The 24,027-nt window shown below is 40.8% G+C and overlaps 1 protein-coding gene across 9 annotated transcripts in view; it reads left to right on the top strand.

The window, feature by feature from the left end:
- Positions 1–24,027, top strand: part of SATB1 (SATB homeobox 1) — a 100,768-nt gene that overhangs the window by 11,865 nt on the left and 64,876 nt on the right. For 4 of the 9 annotated variants that reach the window (XM_027061919.2, XM_027061921.2, XM_027061922.2 and 1 more), the window contains exons 2-5: positions 12,875–13,109; positions 16,808–16,984; positions 17,760–17,886; positions 18,651–18,774. In XM_027061919.2, coding sequence (XP_026917720.1) covers positions 12,899–13,109; positions 16,808–16,984; positions 17,760–17,886; positions 18,651–18,774 — 639 coding nt within the window. In that variant the 5' untranslated portion in view covers positions 12,875–12,898. Of the gene's footprint in view, positions 1–8,307; positions 9,398–9,602; positions 10,168–12,874; positions 13,110–16,807; positions 16,985–17,759; positions 17,887–18,650; positions 18,775–24,027 lie in introns of those variants that run through there. The other 5 variants (XM_027061926.2, XM_027061924.2, XM_027061917.2 and 2 more) reach the window with 4 other exon arrangements.

The raw sequence follows: 24,027 nt of genomic DNA, 5'->3' as shown, positions 1-24,027 counted from the left end.
TTTAAGTATTTTATTTATGATTTTATACATAATAAACATGTCATTTTAATTTGGCTTCACTGTGTATTCATATTTCCCTAGTCATGCATCCATCAGAAAAATACCTATGTGTAGGTATGAACTGCAGTAAGACCTAAGTTTTACATGAATTTCTAATACATTAAAAATCCCATCATTAATATAAAAATCCCTAATATAAAATCAGAACAGATGATAGGAAACAGAATATAGGACAGTATTTTAGAGAAAAAGATGATATTATGCATTATTGCATGCAGAGGTCAATACTTTAATCCTAATTAGTATCACTAAAAAGTGACTGATAGAATTAAATTTGAAAGCCTTCTGGGCTCTTTATAACCAAAAGGTTCTTTTCTTTTATTTAAAAAAAATAGAATCTAAAGTCTTTATACAGAGACAGTTTACAAATTATTACATTGACTGCATTTATACTGTTGCCATACATGTGTGACTGTGCATGCAAGTGTTCAACACTCTTAAGTGCTCTTTAATTGGGAGCCGCTAGTATTTCATGAGTATAGTTCATTTTTATTCATTTGAAAACATCCAAAAAGAGTTTTTGGACTTACAGTACTCTTACTTGTTTGGTTTTGTCTATGTTTCTTTCTCTGCTGTTGCTAACGTGCCATCGTATAGAATAAAATCTGAAAAGAGAACCATTTTCTTGCATCAGAGGACCATCAAATTACCTACTTCGGGTGGGATCTTGGTCTCTAATTACCAATCCATGTTAATTATCCTTGGGTCAGGTATTCATCATATGAATTAATTATCGAGCATAGACTGGACTGTGGCTGTTGGCGGGTAAGGACAAATCAGTGGAAGGTTGGCGGTGAGGGGAGGTCTGTTCGATAGGTTGTAGCTCATTGGTTTTCTGCTTGGCATGATACTTTGATGATAATACATATCTGCCAATTTCAGGAATATATGTTTTCCTTTAGTTTTTTGTTTTTATTTTGTTGGAGTAAACGATATATAACACAAATACTCCATCTTGACAGTCGTTAAGTGTACAATTCAGTGGCATTAATTACATCCACACTCCTGTGCAACCATCACCACAGTCTGCTTCCAAATCTTCTCCCTCATCCCAAATAGAATGCACTTTAGTTTTTCTATTAAACTTCGCCTTTGCTGCTGCAACAAATTTCAAGCGTTATAGCGGTATTTAGTCATTGTCCAGGTGTGATGCAGTTGTTCCTGGTTTTCTTTCCTGATGGACAGCCCCTCTCCAGTGCCCTGTGGCAGTGGGAATGGCAGGACAGTATCAGATGTTGCCTTTGGCTGATACTCCCAGAAACAATCTGGACAACGATTCAGGTCCATTGTAACCTCAAACCGTTCCTCCCTCCAATTAAACCAGGAAACTCGAGCAATAACATTCACATCACTAAGAAGATTTGGTTGATATGTCTTGGCTGAAGGTTGATTGGGAACGGTTGCTGTTTGACTTCACTGGGATTAAAATCCCTTGAACTTCCCGGGGGTACTGCAGGGGCTGTGACGCCCCGCCACTAGCTCCTTGGCAGGGACAACGCGAATCCTTCGGTTCTGCTTAAGTGCAGGACTTAGTCTGGAAGCAAGCAGAACAGTTTTCAGCTGTTCAAGGGGAAACCCACTCCAGGTTGAAGTTTTCAGGGAGAAAAATTCATGCTCATCTATGTTGAAAAGGACTTAGAGGAAACTGGGATGGTTCTGGCTCCAGTAAATAATAGACTGGTTTTCGAGTTTAACTTCCACGTGTAATTTTGTGGTTAGTCACTTATGTCCATAATGATAAATGATATACCTGCACAGGATTTCTGGCACCTCAGTAAATCTCAGGCAAGTGCCCAAATGCTAATTTATCCTGGTTCCTCAATCACCATGACTATTTCACCCAATCAGTGGTCTAACAGCTTGCGCCCACCTTTTTTTGTTTGAAACAAGTAGCTTGCCTGCACATACATTCCCTAAATTGGGGGGCAAGTGCTGGCTCCTAGAACAGCCTTGACTTTTCCAAGTGACCTGAGGATTGGGTTGAAAACTTCACTTTGAAGATGTCCTAGCAGGTTTATTTGACTTCCTATCTTCAAAACATTACCTTATCCAGCGAATGCCAAAGCTGGCTATACACGGGAATCACCTTGAGGAGCTCTAAACAACCAAATGCCTGGCTCCCACTCTCAGCCATTCTGATTTTTTTTGCAGTGGGGTGCAGCCTGACCATCTGGATTGTTGAAGGAGCTCCTTAGGTCATGTTAATGTGCAGCAAATTTGGGAAGCCACTGAGCTAATTTCTGATCCTGGCACCTGGCTTTACCTCCTGAGTTTGCAAGAATCTTCCTAAGATTCTTCTGAGTACTGTCTCATAAGAACAGTTCTTGGATTCCTTTTCCTGTGATGACACTGTGAGAGACTCCAGGAATACAGACCCAAGTAGACCCTCAGAATGCTTAACGACTTGCAGTTCGGAGGAGCAGACAGGTAGAAACAGAATGTTGCACTGAAGGACAGGTAGTGTGCCGGAACATCAAAGGAAAAAACTAACAGCTGGAAAGAGGCTTCAGACAGAAGCGATGCCATCAAGCTGGCAGAAGGGAGGTCCCCAGGTGAGAAGGGGGAGGAAGGGCACTCCAGAAGCAATGGGAGAATGAGGTAACCTGAAACTGTAAGTACTTTGGTGGTGACATCAACACTGGAGGACTCAACAGCAATGACAAGAATCCCTCTCCCTACTCAATTTTGGATGTGAGTCTAGATAGAGATACCAATCTTGATGGAATTATTACCGTGGAGCCTTGTCAAGGTTATGATCCATACCGGCATCTATGAAAGGAAAGGTAGCTTTAAAAAATTTTTGTTCGATCAGTTCTTGTTAAGAAAGGTAGTATTTCTGGGTAAAAGGCCCAGATATCCTGTCAAGCTCTAGAAGCCATCTACAATGGCTGTTCATTTCCCTTATCCAGCACTCCCCAAACTGGCTTAAGCATTGCCTTTTCTTTGCTCAGTCTTAATAATGACCCTTGTCTATTAAGACCATATCCCAAGCTACCAGTGGGTATTTACATCTGCCCCAAGGTAATCAGGAAATAACTTTTGATCACTATCAGTCTGGCTATAACTGAAACCTCACTTATTAGGGAAAAAACAAAAACAAAAAACCTTAAGCCCCATGTTTAGAGTTCATTATCATTTCTCTTTTATCTCTCCTGAAACATAGTCAAGCCTTTTGCTATTGTTTCCTGCAGTACACCATTATTTGTTTGGTATCTGGAAGCCCTCCCAGTTTGAGTAGGTATCTACTTTAAAGCTTCCAAAAGAGCCATTTCTAATGGCAACTATGCTTATTTAATTCTGGGGTGGGAATGAGGGTGGGAAATGACTCTGTGGTTTTTAACTTCACCTGTGAGCTATTTAAATGTTCATGGAAAGCAGCATTTGGGGTAAATGCATATTATTCCAAATGTACTACAGGACCCTTTCAGATACAGACATGCCTAGAAAGTTGTCTTAAATTTGTGTGCAGCGGCACACAAGCCTCATTTCCATGCAACTTTATAGATCTATGGGCTAATTCTAAAATGGAAAATGATTTCAATTTGGACATCATTAGAATGTCTGAAAGCCATTCAGCACCTCTAAGACTCTTCCTGGCTAGGTCCTGGATTTACTTCACTGTCTTTTATAGAAGTTCTCTAGATAAGTGCTGTCCAAGAGAACTTTCTGCAGGGGTGGAAGTCTTCTGTAAACTACATTGCCCAGCACAATGGCCACTAGCCACGTGAGGCTATTGAACATTTGAATCGTGACTGAGGATCTCAATTGTAAATTTTATTTAATTTCAGTGAATTCAAATATAAATGTTGTAGCCACTTTCTCCACAGTTCCCTCCTCCTCACTTCTGCGAACTCTAAAAGGAACTGTCATTGCATTTAGCAGGGGAGGCTGGTGGCAGGTGACGCTGAGCTTTTTGCTCTCAATTATTTATTCATAATGTAAATACTCCAAGGACAGTGTATGAATTCCTGGTAATATGGCAATGGGCAAGACCGTCTCTGCTCTCATAAGGCTTACAGTCTGGTATGCAAAACATTTATTAAGTCAATAATTGTTAATTGATTAAGACTGCAGTGACTTTCAGAAAGGAGCAATGCAAGAAGCTTTGAGGAATGGAGGCCATACCTTCTTGTGAGACTAGTGAGAAAGCTCAGTCGGAGTTCCATTTATTCACCAAGCAAGAAGAGCGTGACCTCCCCTTCCCCAAGTTCAAGGCTGGACCCCAGGCTCAGAGTAGGGCAGCTAACATGTGTCATACCATGACCTCCAAAGATGTGAGGTCTGTTTGATTGAGCTGCATGCATCCGCATACTGCAAACTTCTGAACTTGACCAAGTAGATTCTCTCCTAAATTGTGCAGTTGTGATGATGTCAGTCACAGATAAGATGTGAGAAGAAGGGTGCAAATGTTTACAGGATATTGCATTTCCTCTCCAATATATGTTTTGACAAAGTTGTGTGAGTTCCAGCCCCAGCTTTTTCCTCTCTGCTCTTACAAATTTGTATTTGGTCCATTCAAGAAACGATGTGGAAATCAGTCCTGACATTTCAGACAGACAAAATGAGACACATGACAGCAAAACATATGGCTCCAATAGACATCCTTATATGGCCAACACAGACCATATTCCCAGAAATTCATATATGGAAAACACCACCTGCAGCTAAAGCCAAAAAACAAAGAGTTGACACGATAAAAAGAGCAATATGCTACGTAAATTGTGCTGCTCGAAGAGTGTAGAGAGATAGCCAACTGTGTTTGAATTTAAAAAGATGAAAAAACAAAACAAAACATGTCCTTAGAAAGTGCTATGGTGGTAAGCACTGCTTTGCTAACAGTCACTGGTGGAGTTGCCATATCTTAAAAGCGTTCAGATTCTAAATGCTTTCTCTGTTTATTACAAATGTATGTGCTATTCAGAACTCTGAATGTGTTTTAATGCTTTCGGATATCTGCCTGCATATTTATCTTAATATGGTGCCATCTGAAATATGCACTAGTCCTTTCATTATTAAGTTTTTTTTAAAAAAATCTTGTCTTTTACAATATTGTATCTTTGCTACCTTTGTGTAGCCAGTTTGAATGCCTTCTCATGTGATAAAAAAAAAAGATGCAATGTGTTTTAACCATATATCCACGTGTTAAATAATAGTTCATGTATTTGACTTGTGATCTTTCATGTTCCTGAGGTTTTATATTTTGAGAGCTTAATTTATAAAGTTTACTTTAACTTTTTTTTTTTTGCAATACTTGCATCTTTATTGACAAATATTAGATGCCTGTATGGAATAAATTGATGTTTTTCCCCCCTCCACCATAATTGTTTATCCTCACCTACGCCTAGGAAGGTGGTATTTTCCTAATTATATTTTTTTCTTCTTTATTTCAACCTGGGTTTACACTGGCCAACGCTCAGTGGTTATAATGAGTATTCTAAAGAGGGAGAGAATATATAGTAAGTAAGCTCATTAACGTACTATATACCATTGGAGGGCATAAGCTTTTGTGTGTCATTTTACTTATGTCATTTCTTATACAGTTCTGAAATAAAGAATGTACTTGAGGGAAAATTAGTATATACATATGTCATTAATATATACATAATGATACTATATCGGTATTCTTTGTAATGAAGTCATTGTTAGATGTCACTATCCTCATTTATTTTATCATTTTCCAAGGCCATGTCTATCCTTATTACACACTTAGGTTGTGTTTAAGAATTAGCTTGTAATTCCTAGTTAAAAGGTGCCATTCAGATTTAAAGACCGCTATTTTAATTCCCACATTACATTAGTATTGGCCAAATCATTAGGAGACTAAGGCAATCAGGATCTTTTTGTCTTATTTATTTGTGTAAATGATAGGATAAACATATTTACAGTATTTTATTCCATTGTGTCCTAATGTTTTCAGTAACCCTTTTTTAGTCTTTTCTCTGCTCAAATTTTGTATTCCAACAACTTTCATTCCCTTTTTTCTTTTTCTAAAAATATTTAACTTGAGGTGAAGTTGCATGGATAAATTTTGTTTTGTAGTCCATTATAATTTTTCTATTTTTTAAAATTTTGCTCCCCTGGAAGTCTGCACAGCGTGATACTAGAATGCACTGTTCCTGCTGAAATCCAAGCAGGTTTCAGGGAAACATGTCAGGCATCACCAGTTTGAAGCAACTATTAAAATCTACATCTTGGAAATTCCTAATTTAACCTACCATTGCAAAAATCATTGTCATAGAGATAATTGATGATAACCGGTTATCTGTGTTTTTCTTTTTAATACCTTTCTGAAATAAGCTTAAGCTCTTCCACCCACAATACCAACTCAGACACCAGTGCTACATTTTTGCCACGTTTGTATTTTTCCTTATTGATTGTATTTCTTGTACTTCAATTACAAAATCCTCCTCCATATTTCCCCACCTTTCAGCTTTTAAAAATGTGACATCATGTGGGCTTTTTTGGTAAAGATTGCCTTATATTTATTTTCTTGCTTTCAGTGTTGTGTTTTGTGTTTTATTATTACACGTTCTTCCTTTTGCTCAAGGCTTGGGTTTACATGTGCCAAGATTCACGGTTGCCTTCCTCGATTTTGACTAACCTTTCCGGTTTGTGGGTGAAACTTGGGTGCCATTAGAGTGATATATTTTCATTGTGTTTCTCCTAAACTTGTTCTCCCCAGGAGGCCATTATTTCCTATACTTTATCTTCTGCTTTACCTTCTGCTTTTCTTAGATTTCTAATGTAAACAGTGTCTCTAAGAGTGTATTGGTAGCTTTAAAGAGCTTAATTTGCATATTTCCCTCTTATCTCAGTACTTGTGCTAACTTGTTGCTTTTTTTATGTGTAACAAAATGTTTATCTGACCGATTTTTCTCTTTTCCCTACTAGTGTACTCTGAAAAATAATTCTTACAACATTTTTGGTTTTGTTTAATGATTAACTGCCTTCAGGGTTCTAAGATGTTAGTATTGAAACCCAAGCGATAAACGCTGCATCTTTGTTTTGAATGAGATGGTAATGTTCTTCATTTTTATAGGAACTATATTTAATAGATTATCTAAATAAGAGGATCATACTTCTGTGCTAATGACCGTCAATCTAACCGGGTAATTTACCCTAGATTACACAAGTATTTATTGCTATGACAGATGTATTTACCCATCCAAACTTTTCTTTTACTCGTCGTGAATTAAGAACGGTGGCATCTTCTCCTTTGTGATAACAAGTCAGATCTCTTTCAAGTGACCCAAATTGTGGCTCAGCCTCTATGGGCCACGTATTTCTTCCTCCAACGTGTTTTATGGCTCAGAAGTGAGGGGAGTTTTGAACCTACCCCTGACTACATACAGAACGCTCTTACTCATCTTTTTTTTTTTTTTTTAATGTTGGCTCTCAATAGTTTGGGATTCATCCTCCTTTGAGGATAAATATTCGCGAGAGCTTTCTTTTCAAGGCTCCCGGCCTTTATTCCTGTGCAAACGTTTCTGCACCCTCCGCGCTTCTCCGCAGAGATCTACCTCCAATTGTCTGTCCCCTTCAGCCACTTCTGAAGTCCCCCTACCTCTGTACTCCGTGCCCGTCACCTGTACGCCCGAGCCCCTCTCCCGCGGGGCCTTTGCGCCCTCCCCGCCTCGCCTGTCCCCCGGGTGCCCGCCCGCGACGCTCCCGACCTACTCCCTTCTGAGGCTTTTGCGCGCGTGGGTGGTTGGTTAGTTTCCCCCGTCGCCCTCCCCCCCCCCCCCCGCCCTGGCCCTCGCCCCCTCCTCCCCCGCACTTTCTCCCCCCGCCGCCCCCCGCCAGTCGTGCCCCTCCTCCCGCCCCGCTCACTCTCGCACACCTGCCCCTGCCGCCCGCGCGCCGCGCGCTCCCCTCCCCGCCGAGGCGGCCGCTGCCAGGGAAGCCCCCTCTCCCCTCCCCTCCGCGCCCTCCCCGGCGCGCCTGGCGGCGGCCGGCGCTAGCCCTCGCGCGGCGCCCTGTTATTCTGGGTATTGTGTGTAATAAATGTCGGGCCGCCTCACTCTAATCAAGCTCATTACAAATTCTTGCGCGCCCTGGGCCGGAAATCGTGCGCTCCCCCACCCCCCCCACCCCTTCCCTCACTCATTCACTAGTTACTTGTCTTTCTGCTTTTTAACTCGCCGCCCCCGCCCCCTCCCCCAATCCCGGCCCTCCAGCCCGGGTTTTAATCCCCATCCCTTTTCCGCCTTCTCCTTGCACCCTGCCCCCCCCCCCCCCGCCGCCTTCCTCCTCCGCTCCGCACCCCCTTCCTCCTCCTCTCCCTCCCCCCTCCGCCGCCGCCGCCGCCACTTTCTCGCTCGCTCCCGCTCCCCGGACGCGGCGGATGAGCCGGCCCCGCTGGGGAAGGGCTCGGGGCGGCGGCGGGCGGCCGGGAGGAGGCTGCGTGCTCGGGGCTGGGGCTGCGAGCGGGGTGATTTTGTATTAAAATGAGGAGGAGGAAGAAGCGGCAGCCACAGCGGCGGCGGCGGCAGCAGCGGCAGCAGCAGCGGCGGCAGGAGCAGCGGCGTAGAGGGCTGCAGCCCGGGCGGACGCGCGGAGCCGAGCTGGGCACGGCGGCGGCGGCGACAGCGGCCGGGATGAGTCAACTAATAATTTAATGGGGGCAGAGACGGCAGCGCGGGGGAGAGCGAGCGAGCGAGAGCGAGAGCGAGAGCAGCAGCCCCGTCCGGGGACTCGCGCTCACACGCACGCACACACACACACACACAAACACACACACACACACACACACCTCTCCCTGTGCCACCCAGCAACAACCGGCCTCGTCACAACAACAGCAACAGCCGCCCTCTAGCCCGGCCCGGGGACCGAGCCTGAAGCCGGGGCGACTCCAAGGGACGCTTCCCACCCCTCCTCTTGCATTTCGGGAAACTCCTCATCAGTTTTGTTGGGGTTTCTGGGCTTCTTTTCCCCCCTAAGTCCCAGTGCCATTGTGGTGCTCGTTGTTTACCTCGGACTCGGGCTGAGTGAGAGCTCGGCGACTTTTTGGGGGGAGGGGGCGGGGAGTTCGTCGCTGCCGAGGCGGTGGAGGTGGCTGGGGGGGTGCCTTCAGATTCCCTCCCCCTCCCCCCAGACCCTCTTTCTCTCTCTCTCTCTCTCTCTCTCTCTCTCTCCTCACTCGGCTCCCCAGGCGCTCGCAGCCCCGCGTCAATGGGCTGGGAGAGGGTCCTCGGGGCTGCTATCAGCGAGGGCCGAGTCAAAAGTGGCATTTCAGTGCCTTTCCGGGGCTCTTTCCGCGACCTTCTGCCCCCCACCCTCGCTGTTCCCCGGTAGATGCCCTCCTTGGGGGTGCGAGGCTGTGGGAAGAAAGTTTAAGGTTTGTTAATAACCAGTCGAAATTGTTGGGGAGGGGGTGGGGGCCGTTGGAAGGGAGGCGAGGTGGCCTTCCCCTCCCCGCGTTCTCCGGGGTTATTGGAAAATAATACTGCAAGTGACAGCCAGAAGTAGACTTTCTGTCCTCACACCCAAGAACCAGAGCGAGCGGGAGGGAGGGAGGGGAGCGAGGGGACCTTTTTTTTTTCCTTTTTGGAGACCTTGTCCGCAGTGGGTTTTTTTTTTTTTTTTCTTTCCTTTTTAAGAGAATCCTCAGTCACCACCTCGCCTCCCCAGCACCACCACAGTGCACGGCTCATAACGGGTTTTGCTTTGTTTTTACGATTTTCCCCCCAACGAATCACTTGTCAGATCAATTTTATCTTCTCCCTCCTCCCTACTTCCCACTCTCCCCTCCTCCCCCATCGAAAACCCCGTTCTCCGAGGTTAGACATTTTACAAACCATATATGTTGTTTTTCGAATTGTGATTTTTTTTTTTAACCCCCCTCTCCCATGGCTACTCTTCTAGACGTTTATTTCTGCCCTTCCCCCGCTTAGGGGGGCGGGGGTAGGGGAAGAGAAAATAATACAATTTCAGGGGAAGTCGCCTTCAGGTCTGCTGCTTTTTTTTTTTTTTTTTTTTTTTTAATTAAAAAAAAAGGACATAGAAAACATCAGTCTTGAACTTCTCTTCAAGAACCCGGGCTGCAAAGGAAATCTCCTTTGTTTTTGTTATTTATATGCTGTCAAGTTTTGAAGTGGTGAGTTTCAGGTCGGTTTTGCTAATTTCACTCAGTAAAACTGCAGTGTTTCTGTTTCTAGATAGTACTTTGCTTCTTTGTCTCTTTAAAAGGTCACAGTGAAAGCTTGGCCTGGATCGTGCCGGCCATATGGAATGGATAAGGGCACAATCTCTTAAAATGTGATTATGGGGTTCTGTGGGGGCAAGTGAGGTGATCCAGCAAGGAACTGGTTGAAAAAGATCCCACGTTGCAAAAAATAGGTTCTGGAAACCAGAATTTTGTGCTTTTCTTTTTTCCTTTTAGAGGAAATGATAGCAGTGTCTGAGTTCACGGTTTAATTCAGTAATGATCACATATAGACTTGTTTTAAAGAGAGGGAAACGGGATTTCGAGAAAGTAACCTGCATTCTGTGTGCCAACCAGACTTTACACTAAAATGCGTTTTAAAATGTGTAACTCAAAAGAAAACTCTTAAGCCTGGCATCTGTTGAGACCTTAGTTAGTTCCTGTGCTGTCAGTCCAGCAGGCCCCTGAAGGCTGCTCTTTGCAAGACCAAACTGAGGTTTGGTGAACTTTAGCCTTGGGCATAGAGTTTAAATGAGTAAATTGGGTGTTTTATGTGCATGTAATTTTGCTTTATAATGTAAAGCTTTTTACAAGATGACTGAGTGTTTAATAGACTCTTATAGGTGGGTATTGGAAGGATAATTTTGCATGACCTATATGATGTTTTGATTGTCAATACATTAACTAAATTATAATCCATCACTTTCATTTGCTGTACAGCTTATAATGCTGTTAAGCCTCATGACTACTTAATATGTTTTGTAGCATTAACTTTGATGCTGTTGTCTACTCCCCCCACCCCCACCTTTTTTTCTCAAATTGCCCCACGGGTTAAGTATTTTCTTTTCAAATCATATGTTTTAAAATTCATCATCTGCTCTAGGGTAAGGCAACCAATTTCAGAAAAAGCAGCTCTGTATTATAATCCACACGGAACATTATAAACAGTGTTTTGAATAAGTTAATAATCATCGCTCTCTAATTTTGGCTTTAGACGGTAGTAGTCTAATATAATGGAGAAGAGTAATCTTGATAAAAAGTGGTTAAAAGAGGCACATTTATTGTTAATGAACCTCATAACCAAAAACAGATGGGACCTCGATCAAGGGTAAACCTTTAGTTCTCAGCGTGCCACCCTAGAGTACAAGGATAAATAGCCATTATTTCTCAAACTTTATAGTTCCTCAATTGGTATTCTTAAGGTTACTTTTACTTTTAAACCTGCAGATTACCATTGTTACTTCCCCCCTCCCACCCCAATTCACCTCTTTTCTTGATTATAATGAACAAAGTAATCTATGGTTAAACAGGCAAAAAATGTTTACAGAAAGGCCATGCTGATACAAGCTGGCTTTCAACAAACACAGATCTCAATAGCTTCTTTGGTGCAATAATTTTTTTTTTTTTAAAGTACAAGATCTGTTGAATTACCAGACAGCTGGAAGAAAGTGGTAATTATTATAGTCTCTTTGGCTTTCCTAAATATGATCCCCAACCCCTTAGTATTCGTGTGCTCCACACCTCAAGTCCCATGAAAGTTTATAAAATAATTCTACTAAATCTGTTCTTATCAGTTCCAGTTAAAAGTGTATTTTAGAAGTGACTTTGAGGTCATACTAATTGCTTTATTAGAAACTATGAAAATTGATGTCCAATGTACAATATAACTGAAAACAATGATCTGTTACACTTTTCCTAAAGTCAGTTAAGATGTTGACTTCACTGCATCCTAAATGGTAGTGACTGTGTTTTACCAAAATCATCAAGATTTTTTTTTAAAGTGAGTTTAGCACTTCAATCTAATGTGTATACACAAAGTATTTTCAAGTTTTTTTCTGGTGAACTTGTTAGCAGCATTCTATTACTGAGGGACGCCTAAATATTGACACTAAAACACGTAAGTTGTAATGCTTCAGTACCTGAAATATTTGAAGAAAGCCTCCACCTTCCATTTTCTTAAGGGTGAAGGGATCCAATCACATGTTTGAGCCAAGACTTGCCTACGTCTTTAACAGCTCATGTAAGTCCTGAAAATGGAAAACTTGAAAACTTTTTCTGTGAATCAACCTGTAAAGCCAATGAAGAGTTTAAAAAGCAGATATTTAGTACCTTCTTTTTAAGGTGGCATATATATATTTATTTTTCCTCATAAAAATTAAACTATGTAAAAATATAAACATACACATCAGGTCTAATTAATATTTTGGACTGTGACAATCTTCCCATTCTTGATTAAAGTGTTGCTATTGTGTTCTGTAATGAGTTTCTAATTTTTAAAAATTGGGAGTACATAAATATGTTATTTTCTTTTTAACTACACTGGTGGTAATTCTTGTTCTACAAGTAAGCCCATTTCCTCCAACTTAGTTTTGTTGGTAGGTGACAAATTGTGTTTTTATTCTAATGTGTGTTGCTACAGTCTCCACAAATTATTTTGTTAACTTGAATGGAAATGTAATACTGTGATCTAGAAATAGAATTAACATCTGCATTATATTATGTACCTAGTTAAGCAATTTTACAAGTATGTTATATTTGTGGAGAGAAATAGGGACAAAATATTTACTTGGTGTATCGTATAGAGAGAGAGAGAGAGAGAGAGAGAGAGAGGAAGAGCTAGGGAGAGACCCCCACCCAATTATAACATGTCTTCTTTTTAAATTCTGGCAGGTGATCTTTAGAGGGTAACTGAGTATGGATCATTTGAACGAGGCAACTCAGGGGAAAGAACATTCAGAAATGTCTAACAATGTGAGTGATCCGAAGGGTCCACCAGCCAAGATTGCCCGCCTGGAGCAGAACGGGAGCCCACTAGGAAGAGGAAGGCTTGGGAGCACAGGTGCAAAAATGCAGGGAGTGCCTTTAAAACACTCGGGCCATCTGATGAAAACCAACCTTAGGAAAGGTAAATACTTGGGAGCCCAATCCTGGAAAGCTGCAAGCCCTTGTGTCTACTCAAGGCCACTTTGTGTGGGGGTGGGAGAGGCAGAACGTGTCTCTATATGTCCTTTTCCTTGATTCTCTTTCTGATGTGAAATGAGTTGCATTCCAGGCTGCAGTGTCCATCATGTTTGGAAAGTATAGGCTCTGTGCTTGAGTGCAGTACCTGAGTCTCCTATGTAGACTGCAGTCTTTGGCTGTTTGGGATGATAAGGACTGAGTTACATATAATGGCCTTCCTGACACAAGGCTTCCGTGGATAAGGTGTTGTGGTAGTAGAGAATATGTAGGTGGCTGTTGCTTAAACTAACCCTGATTGAGAATAAGACACTTAGATTGAGTACTGCTCTAGCTTTTTCAGAGGGTTACTAGCTGTAAGTCGTTTTCAGAGACAATGGGAACCTTACGTGGTTTGATGGAAAAGTTTTGCGATACCCTTTTTTGTGGTTTGTTTTCTTAAGAGCAGATTTATTATTTAGCAGTGAAAAACCTGATGATTCTAGGTCTTTATTTCTGCTGCAGTTGAGTATTTTTGATAAAGGAAGGGCAGACTTAGGCAAGTTTATCGGGAGAAGCGTGTAACTGTGTGACTCCTTTCTACCAATTTTGTATTAAATTGATGAAGTTTAACAACTTTGTGTTCAGCACCGCTACTTGTGTAGATCAGTGCCTCTATGGGTAGAACGTGTGTGCCTCATAATGGTCTTTATTTCGTCTCTGAACAACTGTGCATAGGAGTCAGATTCTCCTTACATTTGCTAATAAGCCAAGGATAAAAATGCCATCTTTTAGCAACCAAGAATATTAAGTAGGTAAAGTTAGAAGGCAGAGGAATTTCATTGTGTTTGATGCATAACATTTATCATACAATCATTTATTTTTTTCTTGGTTTGGCGAAAACAAAGAATATATTGATCCTGAAATGAACAGACACAGCAGTCCGTATTGTTAGATCTTTATCTATTAAAAATGGAAAAACAGCACTTCAGCAAATTCTTTGGCCTCTACTCATGATTACCCTATTTATTGATTGTTTGCCAAGAATGTATGCATCTTAAGAAAGCCAGGGTAAGAGCATTAAAAATATAATTTATTACGGCTTTTCAAACTGAGTGCATTAATATTGTACTGTGAAGCACTGGGGCTCTATAAAAAAGACTTTCTGACGCCTGCAAACATATAAGTTCCATAAATTCCTAAATAGGAGATTTCAGCTGTCTCTGGTATTATGTGATATTTGCACAGCAAACTTTAATGCCAGGACAGTTTTAGACAAGGATTCTACAGACTTCACTGCTCCTTATGGCAGACGTGCTGTTTACACAGGCTCATAAACCTTCAGCAAAAGCTTCTAAGACTGCCTCCAGGTTTAAATCATGTGGTATTTTTAGCATTCAGCAGTGACCAGTGCACTCCCCTTTTAATGCTGGAAGGTTACGAAGTTGCTGTAGTTGGAAGTCTCGCCAAACACTAGCACTAATAATCAGACAGTTCAGAGAAGGCTCCTGTTCAGCGTTACTCCCAGTATCAGTAAGGCGACGGTGACAAGTTGGCTGGGAGGTTTAGCAGCTAGATTTGTAATTAAGTGATTCTGTTGCCCCTTATCAGTAGTCACCTTAATTATCTATAGGGTATCTCGAAATAAAATCCAGAGTAAATCCAGTATGTTTCAACAGTTTGCAAAAGCGACAGTTACTTTCATAGGTCTAAGGAGCATAGAGTATAGAACACGTCTGTATCATTCTATAAGAGGAAAAATCAATGCGTGTGTTTTTGTTGCACTAACCCAACTCTTTGAAGCCATCAGAACAGGGGGAGGAGAAACCAAAGTACAGTAATTTCACTTCCTGCTCAATTTTTTTTTAAAACACTGCTTTCACAGTGACATATTTTAAAAATCCAGTTTAATTGTAGAAGGTTCTCAGCTTCAAACAACAAAATTACTAAAGCTTTTTGGTGGTGATGATGTGTTGTTGTTGTTGTTTTTTCATCTTATTTTTCATGTGCATGGTTTCTGTTTGACAGGTGCTAGATAAAAATTGTGGCTGAGATGAGAAAGCACTACTTAAGAAAAAGAGGTTGGATGTTTTTGTTTATTTGTGTAGGAAATTTTGCCAAAGTACCTTCAAGCCAAGGAAGAAATCACCAGTTTGCATGTTGCTATTTTTGCTGTGGTCTTCCCAAGTCTTCTTCTGATCCCTGACAGGTTCTCTCTCTGGTATAAAACAGATGAATGAATGACAAGAATATTGGCAAGCTCTGTGGCTTGTTTTTCATGCCTAGCCTGTTGGGTACCTCCGAATGAGTTTGTGAGCTTTCCTAAGTAAACCTAAAGGGGTTTATTTGTCAGAGCTAGAATCTCTAGTGAACAGTTCGCTAAGGCTTTGGTGAAGATGCACATGTAGACAAATGTAGCTGTTTTACTGCCAGCTTTTGTTCAGCATAAACAAGAAAACAGAGCGTGTTGGAAGGGCATCGCTGGTGTCAGTAGGATATCCTGATTTTTAGCTCTGGTTGGTGTGTGCTAGAAATCTCCAGAAGTTGGGAGGATTGATTCTGGGAGTCCAGAGGGCAGAGCTTATAGAGGCATTAACGTTATAGGACTAATTGGGGATCCTGGGTGCCCTGTTAAAGTAACCCTTGTCATCATTTATGCTAAAGATGATACCCTCCTGGCAGTTTGCCACAGTACAGTTCAGACGCATCTGCTTTTAACCCTTTTCCGTATATCACTGGAAGTCTGACAGTGCGCTGCATAAACACCTTGAGGACTATAGCATTCCGTGATTTCAGTTTCTAGAAGCCTCTTTTCCAACAGTGGTGTGGCCTGTGCTTATTAATAATAGTCTGGCTACTGAGTTATTACATGGATTAAAGTAAATAGAGAACACATCAGATCTGTGCAGATTCCTTTATCCGAATCTGTTATTACGAGGCCAGTTTCCTTTTCTCTGTCTCCTAACCTGTCACAAAGATTGTTTATTTTAAGGGCAGGTGGCCACTGTGATGTCTTTTTAGTAAGGTAGATTAAATGAGTAGCCATAAAGATAAATCTTAATTATTTGCATTATGCACATATTGAAATCACATATTTTGAACATCAGTTTGGTTAAGTTTTGTGTTTCTTGTATGGAACTGTTAAGTAACGATCTTTAAAAAGGAAGAAAAATGCTAATAATTTTATAGTCAAAGATCCTCTGGGCACAAGCAGGACAAGTTCAATATCAACAAAAGCATGTAGGAAGCGGGAAGGTGGGTTCCTGTGAAGACCAGTGTAGTGAGTTACATTTGCACACTGTATACCACTTCTGGGAGATCAGACAAGATACTTCTCTCTCGTCAGCATTGTTATTTGATCAAAAAGGTAATTCTGCGTTAATTGACTTTGGAAAATACACTGTTGAGATGAAAACAGAGCCCAAGTTACCTTAGGACCAAGTTCACATTCTAGTTAAATATTTCTCTTACAACTTTAAAACCTAAAAGAACGTACATGTTTGTGTGTGCGTGCTTGTATTTCTGTGCCCTGTGTGCCTGGGAAACACAGTCTCCCCTTCTTTCACTGTTGGGAAGATTTATTTTCATGGCTTAGTTTTTCCTCCCCCCGGATTGTGTATCTGAAGGCTGTCGGTTTGCGTCTCTCTTTCTCTGTCTCTTTGACAGGAACCATGCTACCAGTTTTCTGCGTGGTGGAACATTATGAAAATGCCATTGAATATGACTGCAAGGAGGAGCATGCGGAATTTGTGTTGGTGAGAAAGGATATGCTTTTCAACCAGCTGATAGAAATGGCATTGCTGTCTCTGGGTTATTCGCATAGCTCTGCTGCCCAGGCCAAAGGTAAATAATGCATCCGTGGGGTTGGAAAAATTGCTTGGCATCCTTTGTTTACTTTGCAGGGAAAGCACTGAATATTTTTATTCAAAGAACTGTAGCCTGTGTGTTGCACTCGTGCCTTATAGACTGTGGGTTTAAAAAATTGGCTTAATTCAGTTTGGTTTAGTTAACACACATTTTGCGCGTGTGGAATGTCGAGGTAGATTTTTTTTTTTAAATTACTTCAGCTGAATCATTAGTATGCTTATTGACCTTAATAATCTGCTCCACTGAGGACCCACAAGGAAGTGAGGAGCGTATTTGAGCAGATGGACTGTTGAGAGTCAATTTGCATTTATGACTGAATATCTAGTTCTGTTTCTTTTATTCTGTTTCTGATGGTTTTATGGGCTGTAAAGTATTTTTCAATGCTGATTCCCATTGCAATAGAGAATCTTATCTAAATCGTAAAGCCATTTAGAACTGGTTCAGCTATGTCTTATTAGAACTTCCTGTAAGTTAGGAAAATGTGGCCTGTGCATAGGTTTTATTGATGGGCTTTTATTTCCCAAATAATAAACAACCCTTCAGTCATTTACATAATTTTACAATTTGGAAAGCTAAGCTGTGAATATTTTCATTGACCTGCCTTTTAGAGGGAAGGGAATCATTCAAACAGAAATCACAGTATTGCTTGTGGTGGGGGCAGCGTAAAAAACAAGGACAACGACAACCTCCTGCTGGAAATATTATCTGAAGGGTACAATATTTAGTGATGTATTCTCTTTATCTGGAATAGGGCTAATCCAGGTCGGAAAGTGGAATCCAGTGCCACTATCTTATGTGACAGACGCCCCTGATGCTACGGTAGCAGATATGCTTCAAGACGTGTATCATGTGGTCACATTGAAAATTCAGTTACACAGGTGAGTCAGGACAGCAGTTCTAGGGCAGAACGTTTTCCGTGCCTGCTCTTTGGAAATAAAGCGTGTCTGGTCAGCCTTTGATGTGCATTTACTGGGTGTTTCAGAAAGGTAAATCCAAATTGATTTCATTGTTTTGCCCCTTCTGCTTTATTTTCCTAACTTCAGTGGATATTGAAAACCCGCTCCCCCCCCACCCCCAAATTTGTAGGTTTTATGCAGGATATCAAAAGACAAGACTTTTTATATTTAGTCAATTAAATGATGCATTACAAGAAGGCATTTTACATAAAGTTTACTTAAGAGAAAAATATTTTTGCATATCATGAACAGTGCCATCTGTGTACATTTTGTGAAAGAATGCCTTATTCACTATTGCCGCGATCTCATTTATTTATATATTTTTTTTACCATTTTAATTCGTATGAACGGAGTCACGAAAGGAAAACGGTTAATACGTTAATGCTTTTCACGATGGCTCGCGAGAAAGCAGTACACCTTAAATTGTCTTCCCAAGCGCATCAGAGCAGGAAGGTAGAAGTAACGTGAAAAAATAGCCACCACAGGCAGCTGATGTATAATTCATGCATCGATACAGCAGATGTGTTGTATAAAGTAATTAACTAATCGGAACAATCAGGAGACCGAGAGCAATCTCCAGATGCATCTGTTTGATGCGCAAAATGAAATCTGTCTGTCTTAAAGGAATGTTCTGCAGCGGGATGCAATCTTGTAATAATCCCCTTTCTAATCTATGTCTCAAATAGTTGCCCCAAACTAGAAGACTTGCCTCCCGAACAATGGTCGCACACCACAGTAAGGAATGCTCTGAAGGACTTACTGAAAGATATGAATCAGAGTTCGTTGGCCAAGGAGTGCCCCCTTTCACAGGTACTTAGCATAGCATGTAATAAATAATAAGCCATCATGGGCAGCCCTGATTTCAGGTTTGATGGGGCTCCATAGTCGAAAGCAACTGGTATCTGAAGCAGGTCTGTCAAAATTGCAAGGTGACTTGACCACTGGTGACTTGTAACAATATGCCTGATTTATTCTGGACAGCGCCGTTACGCTTTTTCTCCCTTGGGGAAAAGAGCAAAGGAGAAACAGCTCAGCAGAAGACTGCCTTAGCTTGTTTTTAGATTCCTCTTCTGAGTTCTCTGAGCATGGAAGCTGCGTTCTCCTGAGTGTCCTTATGTAAGAGAGAGTAAAGGTTGTATAACCTCCAGGAACCTTTGGTGAGCACGAGTGGCAGTGTAAGTGTTAATGGAAAACTTCGCCATGCTACCTCAATAAAAAAAAAAAAGAGTACAGTTTCTAGATATTTTATCCGTTACAAAAAAAGGAGGAAAAAAAGCATTTTGTATAAACAATCATAAAAATAAGAAGTTTCTTCCCTGTAACTAAAGGTTGAGTGGTGCTCGGGGTTTTGTCACCAGTTCTGTGGCATTGGTTTACTTGTTTTGCTTTGTTCTTTGGTGGAATTTTATTTTTTTCCTCTGAGATTCCTGTCATGTTATGAGAGACTCTTGAAATGAGACAAAGATTTATTATTGTATTTGATATTTTAGAATGAATTTTGGTGAAGCGTAACTAAAACTCTAGATGGAGACTGCCCCTTTTTCTAAATTTCAAACCAAACATTTTTGATCACGCTTGGCTGATTTCAAGAAAGGGTGCTGTGAACCTGCTCTTCATGGGCTGCTTGTGTAGTCGCTACCTAATTGTGTCAAGATGCCATCCCCCGGTGTCAAACCCGATGTGAGGTCATCCCGTGATCTAGTATGATTCAAGTACGATCCGACGAGATTTTTACCCCATTTTGAAGTTTTTCTTTTATGTCAAGTTCAGAATGTAATCCTGAGTGTTAGTCTGTCAGTCACTTGAATGTGAACCGTATGACTCTGCTATAAACATTTCTGCTCTTGAGATTTTCTCAAAATATACTTCCAGTGTGATGCTCGTGAAGGTACTGGTACCTTCAGAAGGAAGCTTGCGGGCTTTTGTGCTACTATCTTATGGAAACTCCATGTATCCCAGGTTGCTGCATTACAGTCCATCGGCTTTACTTTGATATTTGTTAACGATTATAGGAGTGAAGCAAGTGAATTAAATTTATAGTTAATTATGGCTTTCTATATTATAAGGTAAGCTGTAGCCATAGGTAAAAAATTTTTCATATTGCAGGTGTCAGTTTCTTGGAATTCAGGGCAAATTCTTTTTGTCATTTAGCTTATTTCCTTCTGTCTTCCCTCTCTCACCCTTGGAGTAGAGAGGATGTGCTCACCCTTGGAGTAGGGAGGATGTGAATTTATAACCATTGAATAAAAGTAATTTAAATTAATTAAACACAGTTAAATCAATAGGATGATATAATGAAGCAGGTGACTCTTACATCTGGGACTTTGGGTTTCGCAGACAACTCCAGATAATGTCACTTGGTTACTAGCATTTGAAAATTTGAAATGGCCTAGAAATAAACTTTTTTAGAATTCAAAGTTAAGACCTACATAGCCCCAGTATGTTGCTAAATGTCCCATTGATTTTGGAAGGAAATTCAGGCAACGATTTCAGGCATTTACTGTGAACTGGAGAAGAGAATGCTAGTACAAGTATTTATTGATATAAGCAGTGAGAACTGATTGTTCAGTGACATCAACATTCAGCCAGTAAACTCTACCTCACTATAGCCTGTAAATATAATTGTGAACGTACTTAATGTTATCATGGGAAATGAATTGAATACAGACAATTATAACATTAAACAGAATGACCAAATGAAATTCGGGGCTTGGTTTTGGAGTCCTCCGTTGGTGAACTTCTGTGGAGACACATTGAGGAGAACATGTGGCTGTGTGTAAGCAGGAGCCCCTGCTGTAATCGTGAAGTGGTGAAACCAGGCTGTAACTTCAACATCAGTTGTAATTACAGTTGTCCTTTCTTTAAAAATATCTTTCGAAAAGACTACGTGTGGTTTACCAGTGGCAACAGATATTTGAGATCAATTTAATGCTTAATATGAAAAAAATGCGACCTGTTCTTTAAATGAGGGGGTTATTTCTCTCTCTAGAATGAGTCCATGGATTGTAATACTTAATTTGGAACGTTGTAATAATGAACTGGTTTCCCTTTGCTTCTTTATTTTCTTTTCTGTCATAAGTTATTAAAGAAGAGAAAACCAGGCTCTGTAAGGCCTTAGCCCAAAATATATGCTGAGCTTGGCGAAACAACTCTTTCTCTCCCCTGTGGTTGAGATACAGCGATGAAGATGGCATTGTGAAAAATGCCTTGCAAGTAAATATTGCCTCAGTTTTACACAAAATGGAACCTGACGTGAAGAAACACTCATGTTAAGACTTGTTTAGCCCCCCTCCCCCACCTGTGGAGTTTTGATCTACTTGCTTGAGAATTTTGAGTATAAAAGTCTAATATGCACATTTTGCTGTACATTGAGAGTTTTGTTTACTATGATTAAATACCTCAATAGCAAGTATAGCTACAGGGCCCCTTAATATTATGCCTAGCAGAATGTCCAGCCTATGGACGACCCTAGGTTGACTCCCTTTACAGAGTAGAGTCCAGGAGGGAAAACCAATGGGAATCCAGCAGGAATGTGCTTGGGGTGCCTGAGAAGCCTTGCCTCCAGTGCTCTTAGGAGGATTGCCCCACACTTGCTAGACAGATGTCCTTGGAATATTCAAACTAGGTTTTTATTGTACCCAGACTCTTCCTTGGACAGATGAAGAAGCCAGTGAGCCTACAGGTTAGTCAAAACACTGGTTAGTGTCTGACCCAAAAATCCTCTCCCAATGATAAGTTTTAGAGTGTGTTGATTTTAAAATGCACACTTAATGTTTTTGTGCAATAATGTGTGATAATATTTGCAAGGTTTTCTCCAGCTGCAGAAATTCCATAAGGGTGCATGTGGTTTGATTTATAACTATGCCTTTATTTCTGTGACTGCTTTCCTAAATCATGAATCTGCCCAAATAGATTGACATCCATCTATTACGTTTTTGTACCACGTGTTTATTTTTGTAAAAATATGCTAAGATGCAAACACTTAGCTCCTTATGGAGCCGAAGTCGATCGCTTTCTTGGTCGCTTTCTTGTTACTTTTACTTTTTTCAGTGGATGTGGTTGGCTAAGGTGGGCGTTGTATTCTGAACTGCAAGTAAGAAGGAGAGAATCAATCTGGCTTGGGGACAAGAAAGCCTGTGGTAATAAGAACATTGAGTGTATGGATTCGGGAGGTAAATGGGAACTTAAAAAGAAGTAAACATTTGATTTACAATAAAACATTTCATTTTCATTTTAGTTTTCCCTGAAGTTTTAGAAATTGAACTTAAGCACTGGATAAACATATATACATTCAGTATAAGGATACATTCATTTTGTTAAAAGGTCAATGATTACTTCTCCCAGCCTAACTAATGTCTTCCTTCTAAAAATGTTTAGATCAGATATTCCTGAGAAATTATAATCTGATACGTGCATTTTTACCACCCCTACCCCACCACACACACGCGCACGCGCGCGCACACACACACACACACACACACACACACACACACTAACCCATCACGACTTTCACATTGTTAAGGGATTGGATTACTATTTCCTTTCTCGCCTAGAGATCAGTAGCTCCAGGCCCTAGTCCTACATGAAGTAAGTGAAAAGCATCATTTTTATTTTCAAGTAGCAAAATATATATAAAATGTATTTAAGTTTGAATGTTTCATTTATTTATTTTTTTATATGAAATTTATTGTCAAATTGGTTTCCAGACAACACCCAGCGCTCATCCCAACAGGTGCCCTCCTCAATACCCATCACCCACCCTCCCCTCCCTCCTAAGAATGTTTCATTTAGAAGTTGTATTGAATAAAATCATCTTTCCTTTTCCTGAGAGCATCTAAGATCTAATATATGTCAGACTTTCTGTTAGGTATTGGTAGGACAGGTAAACCTGCCCTCCTGAAGCTTACCATTTGATCATGCTGATTCTATGAAACTTGACAGTCACTGCCATAAGCATCTAATAGACCTCTGTGCTCCGTTGATTTTCAGTCTATATGATGCATAGCACCAGAGCAACAACTTAAAAATCCATATCAGTTATACTATAAATACGTGTTTTTTAAATTCCACTTTACATTATTGTTTCATAATTTTTAGACTGAAATGACACTTTTGAAAAATTGTAAATAAGCATTAATAATCACTCTATAGAGGGAGCACCTGGGTGGCTTAGTCGGTTAAGCGTCTGACTTCGGCTCAGGTCATGGTCTCCTGGTCAGTGAGTTCGAGTCCTGTGTCGGGCTCTGTGCTGACAGCCTGGATCCTGCTTTGGATTCTGTGTGTGTGTCTCTCTCTCCCCCTCCTCCACTCACGCTCTGTCTCTCTCTCTCTCTGTCTCTCAAAAATAATAAACACTTTAAAAAGTTTTAAAAAATCACTCTCTAGATAGCACCCAACATCAATATTCATATATTGTATTTCATCTGAGAGTCTAACCCTATGAAATTTATTCACATGTTCACATAGTTAACTCATTCAAAACTATGTATTGGCAGTCTGCTGTGTGACAGGCTTCCTGTTTTCTATGTGGTAATAAGGATGATACACCTTCATAAGTGAAATAATAATTTTTATTTAGTGCTTTTGATGTAGGATGGGCAAGTCCATCACCCTGAGTGGAATATAGTTTGTGTTGTACTCACAGTGGAGGAACCCGAGGCAGCGTTTAAATGAGTCTCATGGTTACATAGCTGCTAAAGCAGAGGAGAGAGAATTCACACCCAGAGCCTGTGAGCTTAACCAAATATCCTTCTTGGTCATATATAGATGAAGGATTTTTTTTAAGGCTTTCTCAAATTAATTTGATGCGTTTTGTAAAATACTTCCATTTCCCTGAAGTACTGGTAACTACTTACAGTTTTCCAATCGCATTTATTCTCATTGCTGAAATTTTGGTTTAGCAGATGTGTTTTGATTTTGTTGTTTGCACGTTGACTTGCTTTGAAAGTATTAGTGTTTCATGCCCCTAGTTTAGAAGTGAGAGGGTAGTTTAGGGCACAGGGACTAACTTCTGGGATACGGGTGTTTTGGAGGTTCCAAAAGGCTTGAGTTTACTAGCTCCAT

This window comes from Acinonyx jubatus, chromosome C2 (genome assembly GCF_027475565.1).
Source record: "Acinonyx jubatus isolate Ajub_Pintada_27869175 chromosome C2, VMU_Ajub_asm_v1.0, whole genome shotgun sequence".
NCBI classification, from domain to species: Eukaryota; Metazoa; Chordata; class Mammalia; order Carnivora; family Felidae; genus Acinonyx; species Acinonyx jubatus.
Note: the sequence above shows the minus strand (reverse complement) of the source record. Positions and strands in the feature narration are given on the sequence as shown.